The 16,210-nt window shown below is 35.9% G+C and overlaps 1 protein-coding gene across 1 annotated transcript in view; it reads right to left on the reverse strand.

Moving 5' to 3' along the window:
• Nucleotides 1-16,210, reverse strand: part of LOC106463786 — a 56,508-nt gene that overhangs the window by 37,942 nt on the left and 2,356 nt on the right. The window contains exon 2 of the mRNA XM_022391381.1: nt 14,766-14,832. Within this exon, the coding sequence (XP_022247089.1) occupies nt 14,766-14,832 (67 nt within the window). The remainder of the gene's footprint in view (nt 1-14,765; nt 14,833-16,210) is intronic.

A 16,210-nucleotide genomic window follows, 5' to 3' on the forward strand; every position in this document is an offset into this window, starting at 1 on the left:
AAATTATAAATATATCAATTCATGTGAATATGACTGAAATTTCCATTTTTTCTGAAAAGGCGGTGTCTATTTACTTGTGACCACACTGTGTATATGCAATATGATTGTCTAATGGTCCATTAAAACCAACTTTTTACCATTCCATATGTTATTTCAATAAGGAAAATGACACTGCATTTGTTTTTAAGCAAAGGAGACTGGATACAATGTATTGTTAGAAAAAATGTTTCATTGCAATCGGTGCATTCAGCACAATAGAGCACTGGGGTTCACCAAGTAACCGCAGGGATTTTTTTTCAGCTGGAAGTCACTGTTTCTTGACATTTTACTGAGTGCAGGAAAAGACTACTAGCAAATTGAGCACTTTTTGAAAGGTGTCACTTCTATAAGAACTGTGAGAGGGGGAGGTATTCAATTCAATACAAATCAATTTATTCAACATGTGCACAATTTTTAATGGCTTGTATTTTTTTTGTACGGTTATTGAGTTTTTATGGGCTTTTGGTAAACTGTAGATTTTTGATGTTCTTCGTTGGTTTCGATGCAAAAAATTGTAATGTTCAAGAATAATAGTTTTTTCTTCAAGTAGGATTTTGAATAATTTGCTCAATTTTTTGTTGTTGTATGTTGGGTTAAGATTGGTATTTAGATGTACCATTCAATTACATTTACTATTAAGGAATCATTCTGTATACTTGAGAATGATCACACAAGTGATCAAAAATGTGTACCCGTTTAAAAATATTCTTCCTTATTGTAAAAGCTGTAACTTGTAATAAAATAGTTTTAAACAATGTATTTTGAAAAGTTTTAAATTCTGTAATAAAAAAAAAACATTTTATTTTCTCTTTTGGGGCATATAATGTACAACACAAAAGATTATTTTTTGAAAAATATTTCATAAATGTTTTTGATGCCATTTTAAATAGATAGAGTAAAGAGGGTAGAAATAGCAATGGTTGTGTAAAGTTAGTTGAAATTGTGAAACTCTGGAAACTATTACTGAAAATTACAAAAAGGGCAATAAAGTTAGTAAGAAGTATTATGAAGCATTATGGAATAAACTGCATTTCTATAAAAATGAGAGAAATTATAATTAGAATAAGATTTTAATTAAAAAAGGAAGGTATAATGGATAATTATACTTTAATTTTATTCGTTTTTGAGCATTTTTAATATACTTTATTTATACAAGGAGTGTATTATATGTTTATACATTTGGAAAATATCTGTATTTAATTTAGTTTATTTATGATTAGTTGAAAAGTGCTATCTGAATGTTTTTGTTACAGATTTGCTGTAAAATTATATGTTGAAGAATAACCTTTGAAGTCACAAAACCAGTCGAGGAAATTAATCAAAAAGAGAAAAAACACAAGATTATAATACTCTAGTGTTTTGTTATTTGTATTGGCTAAAGCTTCAAGATGGAAATAAAGACAATCAGACAGCATCAGGAAGACAGACAATTAGATTGAACATTATTTACAAAAAAAGCCCACTGGCTGAACTTTGTTTATACAAAGAATTATAATGTCATTAAACTAGACCCGTAGTGTATTATTCACCAGGGATGTGTTGCACAGTCTTTTCATGGGGAAGCTATAGTCCCGCAAAGACTGGGAAATTAAACTCTAACAATACATTTAAAATAATACTTACTATAACTTTAAGTGATGAGATATTATGCTATTTGAGTGTGATTTTTACTGCTGACAATAGTTGTTTAAGATCAAAAACCAAAAAATAAATAAATAAATGTAACCTAAATTTTTTTAAACTAGAAAATGAGGAGACTACATTTTAAAGCCAAATTTTTTTTGCTTAAACTGTGATTTGGTGGCATAGACATGACACACAACAGCCATTTCAGAAGTGAGGGAAAGCCACTTATTTGTTAAAGTAGGGACAGTATAGAAGAAAGCACACCAAAAACAGAAGCTAATGACAAAAATGGAAGGTAGCGGGTCCATGGTTAGAGAATGAGTTGAATGCCAAAAACTGGAAGATACCTCCCACAAAAGGGAGGGTTGAAATATATGTTAAAATATAATCTGTGGAGACAAACAGCTAGATAAAGCATTATCAAAAGAAACAGACACTTAGTTTTAATCTCATCAACATAAAAAGACAGCTAGCTAGAACTTTATTTGCAAAAGCAAAGACTGCGAGCATTATATTAGGAATTGACAATTAATAGTTAAAGCATTTTTTTTTTTTAAACACAGAGAAGTAGCTAAAACATAGGCTTAGGAAACATAGGTAACTAACTATAACACACCACAACACTTTAGGAAACACAGATGAGTAGCTAAGACATTATGTTAGGAAAACATAAGTAACCAGCTATAACACACCACAAGACTTCAGGAAACACAGATAAGTAGCTAGAACATTATATTAGGAAACATAGGTAACCAGCTATAACACACCACAACACTTTAGGAAACACAGATAAGTAGCTAGAACATTATATTAGGAAACATAGGTAACCAGCTATAATACACCACAACACTTTAGGAAACACAGACGGGTAGCTAGAACATTATATTAGGAAACATAGGTAACCAACTATAATACACCACAACACTTTAGGAAACACAGACGAGTAGCTAGAACATTATATTAGGAAAACGTAGGTAACCAGCTATAATACACCACAACACTTTAGGAAACACAGACGAGTAGCTAGAACATTATATTAGGAAACATAGGTAACCAGCTATAATACACCACAACACTTTAGGAAACACAGACAGGTAGCTAGAACATTATATTAGGAAACATAGGTAACCAGCTATAATACACCACAACACTTGAGGAAACACAGATAAGTAGCTAGAACATTATATTAGGAAACATAGGTAACCAACTATAACACCCCACAACACTTTAGGAAACACAGACGAGTAGCTAGAATATTATATTAGGAAACATAGGTAACCAGCCAAAGCACACCACAACATTGTATTAAACATTGGTAACTATTTAAAACACACCACAACATCTTGGGAAACGATGCACCTACACAAGCATTTATAATTGTTAAAGAACATACTTTATGGTTTATGATTAGTATACATGTTCTTGTTAACAATATATACCATGCAATTTAGTATTTGTATTTATGGCAAAGCTACTAAGGCTCTTGGTCGTCATCTCTAATTTTAAACTACTGACCACAGGGAAGGTAGCCAGTCATCAGCATCCATTATCCACACTAAGGGTTTACCTGTCACTCTTATAATGCACCCACAGCTTGAAGCACAAAGCTACACGAGGGCTATCTGTGCTAGTTATCCCTAATTGAGCAGTGAAAGACTAGAGGGAAGGCAACTAGTCAACACCACCCATAGCCAACTCTTTGGGGGTACTATTTTATCAACGAATAGTGGGAATAGTCACATTATAACGCCCCCACTGCTAAAAAGGTTAGCGTGTTTGGTGGGACGGCACTCCGAACCCGCGACCCTCACATTGCGAGTCGAGCGCCCTAACCACCTGGCCATGCGAGGCCCGCGCAGATAATATTTTAAAGTAGTACACGGATTCGAACCCCACCTGCCTGCTCCGAAATCCAGAACTCTATCACAAGGCCAAACTACACCCACATTCTGAAACAAATAACCATCATGATAATTTGACAGACCCGTTTTTGTTGTACCTTATTATACTGTGCTGAAGTTAGCATCAAATCTAGAGCAACAGCAGTAACTTCTTTCTGCTAACGAAAACAAAAACTTTCTACTTATTAACCGACCTTGTTAATTAAAAAAGAAAAAAAAATACCACAGCGTGTTCGGCCTATAGAGAAATCAGACCTAAAGATGTTAATTCATCTACTTAACGAAGAATCAAGCCGTGAGGCGTCTGGTAAACTTAGTCAGCAATAAAAGGACCGACTTATTAAATAAATGATGCCGTTTGGATTTTCACTCTTTAATAATGTCCTTGTCTTAAAGTTACTTTTCTAATACTTATTCCTAAGAAACAAGAAGTCAAGAGTCATGTTAGTACTTCAAAAAAATTCAAACTACTACATTCTAACTTGGAGATGCTATAAATAAGAACTTTTATGTATATTCGTAAATTATGAAATAATTAATTTTTCTGTAAGATGTGTTAAGCTTGTTCATTAAACAAGTTGTTTCTTCAGGCACCACTAATGCCAGGAATAGTACCCCCATATATAAGAAAAATGAATGGGCATAGGCGAGGGGGGGGGGCAGAGAAATGTATGGTTGTACCCATAACATCTAGAGGGTGCAATAACAGTAAAAATGGCCTCAGATACCACCAAAATGTACCATTTTTGTGAAAAATTACTATCTAAAAAGTATCATGCCCCTCACAGATCCCCCAGTATGGCTTCGCTCTCATTTCTTTTTTTCTCCAAAAGTAGCACTCCTTTTATAGATTTCTGCCCATGCCCTTGAAATAATTAAATATTACAATGCCAGAATAAAAAAACTGTAACAAATACATCAAGTAGGCAAAGATACATGTAACAATTCATACCAAATTACCTTTTTTTAAAGCTTTTAATATAAACTAGAGCAAAGACAATAATATTATTACAGTATAATATAACAAATATAACAAACTTTACACCACTTCCAGCAAAAAGAAATATGGGGTCGAAAGTAATTTCCGTTTCGCATTACTGAAGTAAGTGTTTATGTTAGGAGAAGTTACTTCATTGCAAATAAAACAGTTATATACTTGTTTATCGTACCCCCACGCACCAGGTTTATTGCGTAAAACAACCATCCATTTAAGGAAGTCACTTGCAATCAATGAACCTCTCGTGGACTAGTCAGTTTTGACATACCACATTCAATCGGTTTTAGGGTCAATTGTCAGTGACTGACTACCTTTGTTTAATCTTGTCAAACCATAAATGCATTAATAAAACAATACTACACGCGAGCAGGATAAAAAACTAGTTGAGTTTGTTTACTGTCAAGCTAAACAGTGGGCTATCTGTGTTGTGCCCACCGCAAATATCGGAACCCGCTTTTGAGTATTATAAGCCCTTACACGTACTTCTCAGCTACTAGTGGGGGGGGGGGGTGCTATCTATGCCCTGCCCATCGCAGTGAATCGAATCCCGAATTTTACCGTTTTAAGTCCGTATCTTACCGGTGACTCATCAGTAGAAGTACTTACAATATCCATAAGAAATACATTCATAGAAATCTGGAAATAATCCTTCTTTCTACACTAAACTACGAAATAAAAAACAAATACGAGTGAACGGGAAAAGAAAGTAACTAAAATACAGCGAACACATATCAGGAGAACTAGAGTAGATCGGTTTATATACATAGGAGGTAAAACGTTCTAAGTGTTTGACCTCTGGGTTAGCAGTGATTCTAGGGAAGAGCTGTTCGTTATAACAGAACGCGTAGTGACTGCGGCTGAAGCACGTGAAACTTTTACTGATGAATCAGAATAGAAGGTAATGGAGGCAGCATGCGTTATCGTTAGCCAAGCTTCTATGCTGGGTTCATAAGGACGCGCTTTCAAACCTGGGCAGAAAAAGTGAATAAAAGTTGATGGATGGTGCAGGACGAAGGACGAGGGCATATTCTTACAGGAAAATCGTACTTTTTTCACTCGATGACGCGCCTTAACTGGTCACTGATGTGCTTCGTCGCGTGTAAATTATTTTGACAGAAATAATAGAGCTTATACCCATCCTCGTGGATTCCCAGCACCTGGCCATGTGTTAGTCTGTGGCGCCAAAATATAGTCACGTGAACACGGCATGAGCTATTATGCAGGCACTAGTTCCCAAGTGCTAGAAAACAAACACAGAATACGAAAAGCTTGAACACGTGCGTTTACTCTGAGAGAGAGAGAAAGATTTGTTTTGTTAGTTTGTTTTTGAATTTCGCGCAAAGCTACACGAGGGCTATCTGCGCTAGCCGTCCCTCTTTTAGTAGTGTAAGACTAGAGGGAATACAGCTAGTTATCACCACCCACCGCCAACTCTTGGGCTACTCTTTTACCAACATGTTTGGTGGGCCGGGGATTCGAACCCGCGACCCTCAGATTGCGAGTCGAGCGCCCTAACCACCTGGCCATGCCGACCGAGAGAGAAAGAAAACATCTATAACTGATACCACGTGGCTTCTCTCTCTCTCAAGACAACATCATCTACGTACATAATTTCAATAACTTATTTTTACGACATTTTAATAGATATTCGATAACCAACTCAAACATGTATGTTTCTACACCTATTCTCGTTCGTACTAAATACTTGAAAATGTGATATTTTAAAATGAAAATTAGTTCAGATTTACAAAACGTATGAAGTAATAATTTATAATATATTACTAACTACCATATAATGCATAAAGGTGGATGAACAAAGTCACAAACTGTTATCAACCTAGAGAAATAAAACAAAAAGTCCCCTATCAAGTAATTTAAACGAAAAGCGCGAGAATTCTGTCATCTCTTAATAATCGATTTCACTTTTAGAGTTGAACATTCATATTCGCTTGAGCTTGATCATTGAGGGCGTGGGTTGGCCCTATGTTAAAACTCCATATTTCGGCCCTGGCGAACTGGGTTCGAATCGGTGCGATACCGCAAAATATTCCCAGTACTTTTACGTTTTGGATTTGTTATAAGAGTGATAGTCACTTAACGTGGGTAGTAGTGGTGTTACTGGTTCCTGGTTAGTAGTTCAAAATTAGGGACGGCGGTAGATAGCCATAAATACATGACCAGGGAAGATGCATGCTGATAATTGAGAGTATAGGCTCATTTAATTTAAATCGATAAATATGGAGGTTGACTTGTATAGTGGATGTTACTTTTTTGTAATACTGTGACTGTTAAAAATGTTTGTTTTAACACCCATATTACATGACAGTTTGGTTCTATCGCTAACACAAAAAAAAGTAAAGTATTAATTCTAACACTAGCTTACACAAAATGCGGTAACCAGGATAAGTTTTGTTTGTTTATTTTCGGGGGGGGGGGGGCTGGTATCATTGTAATCTCAAAGAAAACGAAAAAGATTTAACTGAATAAAACAAAGCTTAGAAATGTTCTCTAATCTAAAATTTAGTAGGTTAGTGTGTGTATGTGGGGGGGGGGGGGTAACCCTGTATGCCCTTCTCTTGTTTACGTCTATGATTATACCGTATCATTACTGCAGGTGACGTCAATGAAAAGAGACGAACGACTGGTATAAATGGTAAATTTTGAGATTAATTAACAATTTTCTAACAGCTTGCCACTTTTGTTTACTGTAAACAATACTACAGGAGTAATGTTGGTGTTTTTTTTTTTTGTTACTGCTGCTATATTGATCAGCATTAAGACCATGTTTATGATCCATTTGTCGTAGTTGAGCGTTTCGGTACTAATCTCAAATATTTTGTGAATATTTATAAAGGAGTTGATTTGAGATTATAATAATATTATTATTTAATTAAAATATGTATGTAAAAAAACAAAACCTGTCCGAAGGAGGTGTTATATTATCTACAGCTCTTAATGTTGTTGTGATATGTTTATCGTTTAAGTTTGTTTTCAAATTTCGTACAAAGCTATAAAATAGCTATTTATGAATAGCCGTCCCTAAATTTGAGCTAACATACTGACTAAATGGAAGGCAATTAGTTAACAGCACCCACCGCTATTTTTGGGTTACTTTTGTCTGACCGGATAGTAGAATATGTTTGTTTGTTCTTAAGTACACATGGGTTATCTGTGCCGTGCCCACCATAGGTATCGAAACCCGGTTTTTAGCGTTGTGCCCGTTAGTCTTATAGGAGAGAGCACTTATAGCCCAAAGTGCAGAGCACGTTTTTGAGGCAGCGGGACGCGAGCCACGAACCCTTAAATACACTAGGTCATGATCAGCCTTACCCTTTAAGAACTTTGTTTAAGCTTCAAACACCTTAAATTAGGTTGGGTAGGCCCAAACAATTTAAGACAGTGATTATTTCCACGTAGTAAATTCTAGTATGCAAACTTGAAGATTTGAATAAGTGATAGGTAATTTATCACGCAGAAGGTAAACATAAGCTCTTTTTTTCTTTTTCTTTTTTGGATAAATGTGAAATGGAGTCAGTTCGCTAAGTGTAACAAGGTGACGCCATCTCTTGAGAATCTTGCGTGAATTATTGATCACCATCTTAGTGGAAGCCCCTGGGTGGTCATAGACTAAGAAGCAGAATAATTAATACGAAACTAACGTATACAGTATCACTCGTTTTCGCCCGCATGCAGGAACTCTTCAAATATTCAGCAACGACCAATAAGGGCGCCTGAAGAAACTACTGATGAATAACACGGTGGCGCTGCTACAAGTATCAACGTTCGTTTTACTGAATAATACATTTTACTTACTGGGAAAATGAAAATTTTGCAGTGGTGAATCTATTGAGACTATATAATGACCCAAGATTCTTTTTGGTACTTCTAATACTGATGTGCGCCACCGATATGTTTATCCTCAATGGGTTAGAAGTTTGAGCTTCTGGCCAGTTTATACGACTTTCTATTTGTGCCCTCTATAGTTTGAAAATGTTATGACAGCTAAAAGCGGTATAAACTTTTTCTTACTCCAAAGTGTTTGATTCTAAGTCCCTGCGACTACAAACTGCGTTTATTAACTGGGAGTTAATTTCTTGCTGAAAAAAGTTTCTATATTAATTGAGGTATTTCACGTTTCCTTAATATTTTTTGTTTCATACCTTTCGAGCAGAGCTGCACAAAAGGCTATCCGCATTTATCAGTCTTAAATTTTAAACTGATAAACTAGAGGGAAGGCAGCTAGCCAGCAGCACCCCCACACCCCAGCAAATTCTTGGGCTACTCTTGTCTTACGGAATAGTTGGATTTTACTGCCACTCTTACAACACACCCACGGTTCCAAAGTGTGGAGCGTTTTTTGCAGCAGTAAGCCACGAACCACGAATTCTGTGATTCACTGTCTGAGCACGCTAACCATTGGTCATGCCCGATTCATTAGACAGACTTACGAAACCAACTTACTGTAGTAAATACTTTCTTCGAGCTTGTTAAATTTGTGTCGCGTTGGCCTATAAAGATTTTACTGTCTGCATATACAAGATACGTGATCTAACTGTCAGGCAATGAAAAGTACCGAGTCAGTGTTTTATAGACATTACAAGAAGAAGAAATTGTAGAAAAATGTGTAGTGTAAAATAAAGATTTTACTGTCTGCATATACAAGATACGTGATCTAACTGTCAGGCAATGAAAAGTACCGAGTCAGTGTTTTATAGACATTACAAGAAGAAGAAATTGTAGAAAAATATGTAGTGTTTCTAAAAGGAAGTGATAGACAACATAAGAACTTAGGCTGTTTTTTCGAAGAGCGCGTAAGAAGTGTTTAGTTGAGAAACACACAATCAGACCGATGTGGGGGGCAAAATTTTAATTCTTCAGATTAAGATAATAATTGTTTTTATGCTTCGTGATCAATTACACGCATAGAAGCAGACTTGAGATGCATGATGAACTAAAATTATGACACTTATATCCATAAAAAAACACTAAGGCTCGTTTCTCTACAGCTACTTCATTAGCGAGAGCAGTCCCTGGGGGTAAGTAACGACACCAAGCATTGAACGGAAAGAATTTCACCAAGTTTTTTTTGTTTTGTTTTTTGGCGTACACACGTATATAATTCTACAGTAGGAACTCCAATGAGAAATATATATATTTATATGTTTTTGTTTAAGAATTTTTTTTTACAATTCAAAACAAATACGGGCTTCGAAGCATGTAACATGTTTGTGTGCGCGCGAGTGCGTGCGTGTACGTATTCAATACACTTTAAATTAAATCTTGTAATAAGTAAATCGATGAATAGTGTTATATAAATATAAGCTTTTTGGTTTTTTTAGAAGGAAAATAAATGAAGAAAAGAAAAAAATATACTTGAAAAATAAAAATGCTACCAAAAAACAAACATCCAACACCAGGGCAGAAATCATAGGGTGGGTCATAATGTAGTGTGCCCTAATTGTTTTTTTTTTTTCTTTTTAGGTACACACACACGTTCCTTTCTCTTTACACTGAATAATACACGAAGTTCTGTATGTAAATTGTAGGCACAGGCTGTTAATTGTCTATAATTTGTACTCGGAGAAAAAGCCTGGAATCTCCGAGTAACAATTTTATGTGTGATAACCACACCCATTCACACTTGTAAATAGTTTTAATATTCACGGAAAAAATAATAAATATCTTATGTCTGTTTGTTTAAAATTTTCTCGCAAAGCTATATACATTAAGGGCTAGCCCTAAATATTAACTAATTTACTAAGTGAAAGTTTACTAGTCAACAGCACCCATCGCCAATTATTGGACTATTTAGTTCTTCGAGTGAACAAGAACCTAGTTTATTGCGTGTTTTATATTGTTGATATAATGCAAGTTTGCAGAAGTTGCACGCAATGCACGTGCAATTCTCTAAAGGTCTTACAAATGAACTAAAATATACAAAAGTTTACACTTCACGTGGTCATATTTATGAACACACAAAGAAATTTGACATCTTTTGTATAAAAAAAAAACTGTATATTTCAAGGTTTTTCTACAGTTAGAATGATTCCTTCTGATTCATGATAGTGGTATTTAAAAGCGACCCAAGAGTGGGAATGGTGACCTTCGCTTGAAGCTTACCTATGGTACTACTATAATGTTTATCAGCATTTAAAATAAGTTTTAAAAAACGTTTATATTGCTTGTTTTAAGATTTTCGCGCAAAGCTACGTAAAGTCCGTTCCTATTTTTGTACTGGCAAACTAAAGAGAGGGCAGCTAGTCAATAACACCCACCGCCAACTCTTAGGTTACCCTTATCTAAACAAATAGTGTGATTTGAATGTCATTCTTGTAGCACATCCAAGACCTCAAATTTCGGAAAGCGGCTTTACGGCAACGGAACGCGAAACATGAATCCTCGGATTCACAATTCGGCCACACTTATCACTATTCAACGCCTGGCTCACAAATTTTGCAAACGAAAAAAAAAAAATTCATTGCATACACAACAGACGTTCATGTTCTTTCCTTGAAACTAATATAGCTGCAAGTTTAACAAAACTGAATTGGTTCTTGCGAAAGACACTTCCCAAACACCAGGAAAACATGCTGAAACGAGGTTATTATCCCAGGTAACTATACAAACAGGAAGAGAAAATTATTTACTTTTATTAAATTTCCCTCTCTCTCTCTCTCTCTCTCTGAATACTTTGAATAACCTGCTAAGAAAATAAAATTAAACAAAATGTTGGCACAATAACGATAATACATGTGTTTGCTGGTCCTTCGAGATTTACAAAGCTTGAGTTGGTTTAGATATGGTTTGTACTTACCAAAACAACCAATTCAACCTTATCGGGAAGAGCGGTGAGTAAAAGTTCATAGAGAGCACGTGTCACATGGTTGATAAAACAAGCTTCAGGCACAATCTATTGAGCAAGTGTCACCACTATCAAACCGTATAGCAATATGCTCCTACACTGAAGATATAGGCTAAACCTGAACGATCTAGACAGTGGGTCGCCGAACCGACTTACTAACTCCCACATTCCACGTTTTGGCTCGCAATCGGGCCTCAACACCAACTACTACACGCGCGCGGCGAGGCACGCGCAGGGGGCAGGGTCAGTGACAAGTCGACCGAGCCCCCCACGTGGATGGCCCGTGTCCATTGTTAAGTTTCTGATGTACACTCATATGGCCATCTGATACACTGTGGTTACTACACAGAGAACCAAACTCGCTTTTCAAGTTTCAATTCTTTCAACTTTAATCCTGTTTTTTTTTAAAAAAAGGGGGGAAGAGTCCGTTGTTTCTTTATATGAGAAGAAACTGGGAAACTTTTTCTAAGCTTCCAGTGAATCCAAAAGCAGAGCTAGAGTCATGATACAGCCGTGTCCGCAGGGGTAACACAGCCCTCTGTAATGATTATTTTCTCCTCCGCACCCTCTCCCAATACAGCTGACGTGTGCGGCCGGTTGCAAAGCCGGAGGCACTGTAGCTCGGAATGCCAGGCCCCATGCTTACAAAGGCAGAGGAATGCGGCCTACTTGCCGCAGCCGCCGGAGATCGACGGTACACAAAGGACACGTATTTACGACCATGGACTAGGTGAAAAGCAGCGGGCTCCGCCTCCTATATAGTGGCTAGCATCCCTTCAGCGAGCTCGAGATTAGACAGCTTGCCTCGCGGGATCGCCATGTTTCTCAGCCGAGCGATATCGCTCACGCCTCCGTTTGGGCACTGCTGATGGAAAGCGAGGTTGGGCAGAACCCCCCTCCCTCACCCTATGCACTTATCTGGTTGACCAACAGTACATCATCAAATACATACGATTTGATTTTATAGCTAAATGTCTAAAATATATATATTACAGTGCCTTGAAGGCGATTTTTAGCACAAAATGAAACTCCCTAAAACATAAACGTACGTTTCAAAATTTCGTAATTGCTGGAGCACATTACAAATTGAAGGCTGCACGGGCCTATCAACCACAATATTTATTATAAAGATGTGTTAAGCAGGGCCACTTCTAAAAAAAAAAAACAACAACACAAATATTTAATAAATCTTCAGAACTCCAACTTTCAATTACAGGTTCAAGCCTTCCGGTTTTGCTTAAGTTTAAAAAAAATTGGAAAATTTAGCTGGATAATAATGAAGTGGAAATGCTGGGGGCGGTCACGTTCTGGTACATACATAATCTCCAGGCACTAATCCTTACATATCGATAATTCTACAAATGAATAGCAGGAAAATAAAAATAAGCTGTCAAGCGCTCCATTGCATGGAAAACCATTCTTTTCAATGTTCTTGACTCTTGTCGGAGACATTAAATGTATAAAGCAAGAAACATGATAGCAGAGTGGAAAAGGTCCTTCTCAGCAGATAAGGACTAGAGTTACTGGTTTGCATGACCGACCATTCTGATAGATATGTTGTTGTTGTTTTTTCAGATCGCCAGTGCCACAATGAAGCGTTTCCCCATCAGTTACACTGAATAATTTTCAATTTACCTACAAGGTATTTGTTACATATCCAAAACTTTACGTGCACTAACTGTTAGTCTAGTGAAACACTTAATATAAATATAGTTTGTATTTTTTCTATGTGTACCCAATCGAATGTATCTGGATTTTGTTTTTTTTTCTATCACTTAAAAAGAAGGAGAAATTCTTTAATATCTACATACATAAAACAAGGTCCTACCGTACATTTTTAGTCCTAGTTAGTTTCACAAGCAATGAAAATAATTGTCTAAATTACATAGAAAATTATGGTTTCAAACGTCTTTTGATCTCGGAACCTTTCCTTGGAGTACGTTATATTTTGGTGATGCTACAGTTATTTTGTATTTGTTACACAAGTACAATCTCATACACCTTAAAACTCTTGGTTTGTTTAATCTGTCGATCAAGTTTTTGTTAATCATATTTGATCTAATGGATGGATGGACAGACAAATACAGTTCAGTACAAATAGACGACAAAAAAAAGTATCGATTAACATTTATATAGATTACAGGAAAAACTTGTAGCTTATGATATATTAAAACACTTGACTTTCGCAACTAGTCAACACTTGAAAGTCATAAACCAGCCTGTCTTATAGCTATATAACCGTAGGAAATTCAGCTACAGAGAACACATTTTGTATTTTAAAACTGCAGAGTTTTTTTTTTAAAAACTTCAAAACTAAATACTTCAACTTTTGACCTGCTAAGTAACAATAAAAGTGTAAAATATTTGCGTGTTATCAAAATATCCGTTTTGCGTAATCATGAAATCATATTAAAAAAAATCTTATTCTATAATTCTCCAATCAAAAACTAAAAAGGTACATCGAATTAATTAGTTACCAGGAAATCGACAGTATTTCAATAAACTGGACAGAAAAAACAACGTGAAAACGTGGCTAAGAAATACATCTGGTCAACGACCTTACAAACTAATTATATTAGCTCCTAAATTTAATGTTTGAATTTTAAGTTGTTTTAACTTTTTATTTGATTGTAAGTAATCTTACATGTTTGTGGTACTTTATTATCTATCCAAAAACTCTTCTGCCAACAGGAGGTGATTTTAATGAGAAAATTTGCAACCAATAAAAACTAATGGAACATTCATTTGGTTCGTCTTATTTGTGACATCAGTATTAAACGTCTCCTGAAAGTTTCCACACACACATATACTTAGAGGCCGTTAATGTTCCTAACAGGATATGAAAAAAAAAAATGCATCAGTCCTCTGCGTATTACAATTACGTGGCATCATATCGTAATGCACGAGACAAAATGCCTTTTTTTGAATTTGTTGTATTAATATTTTCCGGTTCTCTTATATTTTTAGCAGTCATTGTTGATGAGATGTATTAGTGTTTTGACAATACTTTTGATTTCCTAGTAAAACATACCAAACTATATAGATATTACATGTAAAGGTTCACAGAAAAGGTGAGAAATGCATGTAAAGAAATTTATAATATCACAGTTACAACTAATATCGCGACAAACAACAGTCGAACATAAAATACTATAAATTTCTTTATAGTCTCAAAACGTAAGAGTCCATATAATAACAGATAAAATAATATACAACTGGTCTGGTGCCCATCTTATTTATTATTTAATTTTGTCAACAACAAAAAAGAAACGGAAATAATGAGATATCCCCCCCCCCCGAACTTTCATTACAAGACACTTAGTAGTCATGGTTAACTTACCAAGATTTGTAGCAGACAGAATAGTGTCCAAGCACTCAAGGTCATCGTCGGTAAAAGGATGTGGATCCTGGAATCATACAAATGTGTTAAGAGATGAAACGGAGTGATAATATATATGTACGAATGGCAATTCTAGTAGCTAATATTATGAAGGGAAAAAAGGGGGGGAACAAACTGCATATACTCTACGAACATTTTTTTTTAAACAATATAAATATTTAAAGAACTAAACGATGCATTTCAAAAATGTGTCTTCTTTGTCACACTAATGACACAAAACTTCACAGCGCCAACGATTTCTTTGTTTAAGGACAGGGCTGCACAATGAGATATCTATGCTGTACCTACCGCTGGTATTGGACCCCGAATCTTAGCGTCATATAAGTCATTAAGCTATAATGCTGAGCCACCGTAGAACAGTTCCAAATGATCATTAAGTGCATCTATCTTCAGGTCAAAAGGGCAAGTTCCTGAATATTTTAATATTTTGGCACCAATCAGAATATTTCGTTCGCTTCACGGGGATGGTGGGACGGTGTATCCGTGTTCGTCATTTGCCATAGAGGTGTACTATTTACTCGCATAAAATTTCGAAAAAAATAAAATCACCTCAACTAGTTAGCTTCTTCATATTAGTGCTTCTAAGTACCCTGGAAATCCAGGCAATCCCCCAAAACCCCTGAAAGATTCATGACGATCAGAGTTAGAGAAACAGGCACTGAAGCAGCAGCATGGAACAAAATATAATTGGCTGTCAATCTCGTAAAAAAAATAAATTTAATAAAGTAAAGGGTTTTTAGAATCTCTTTGGGGCATAAACCCCTGAAAGTTTATTGGTGATTAGAGGTCGAGAAGTTAAAAAATATTTCGCCACAGACATACAGACACAAGCTACTTTATAATACAGATAAGTCATGTGCAATGAATCTAAATACTAAACTGGATTTTCAAAAGAGACAAGGAAATGACATGTTTGCATTAATGGATATTTCTGAACTTGCGACAGATTCATAGCAGTTTGTCCGATTAAAATGTTTTTAACTGAACAGATAAGTAATCGCAAGCTGTTCTTTGATAATAAATACTTATATTACCAATTTTCACCACAAATGCTTGTGGGCACGTACGGTAAAAGTTCGGATTAAACAAGTCTTATGACAAAAATGTAACACTTTACTAGCCAATGCACTCCTAATCTAGTTACCGCAACTCAATGCATACTAGCCAACGCAATTCTAACGCAGTTACCGCAACTCAATGCATACTAGCCAACGCAATTCTAACGCAGTTACCGTACTCCATACACACTAGGCAACGCAATTCTAATCCAGTTACCGTACTCCATACACACTAGGCAACGCAATTCTAATCCAGTTGCCGTGCTCCATACACACTAGGCAACGCAATTCTAATCCAGTTGCCGTGCTCCATACACACTAGGCAAC

The sequence above is a fragment of the Limulus polyphemus genome, unplaced genomic scaffold (genome assembly GCF_000517525.1).
Source record: "Limulus polyphemus unplaced genomic scaffold, Limulus_polyphemus-2.1.2 Scaffold1482, whole genome shotgun sequence".
In the NCBI taxonomy this organism is placed as follows: domain Eukaryota; kingdom Metazoa; phylum Arthropoda; class Merostomata; order Xiphosura; family Limulidae; genus Limulus; species Limulus polyphemus.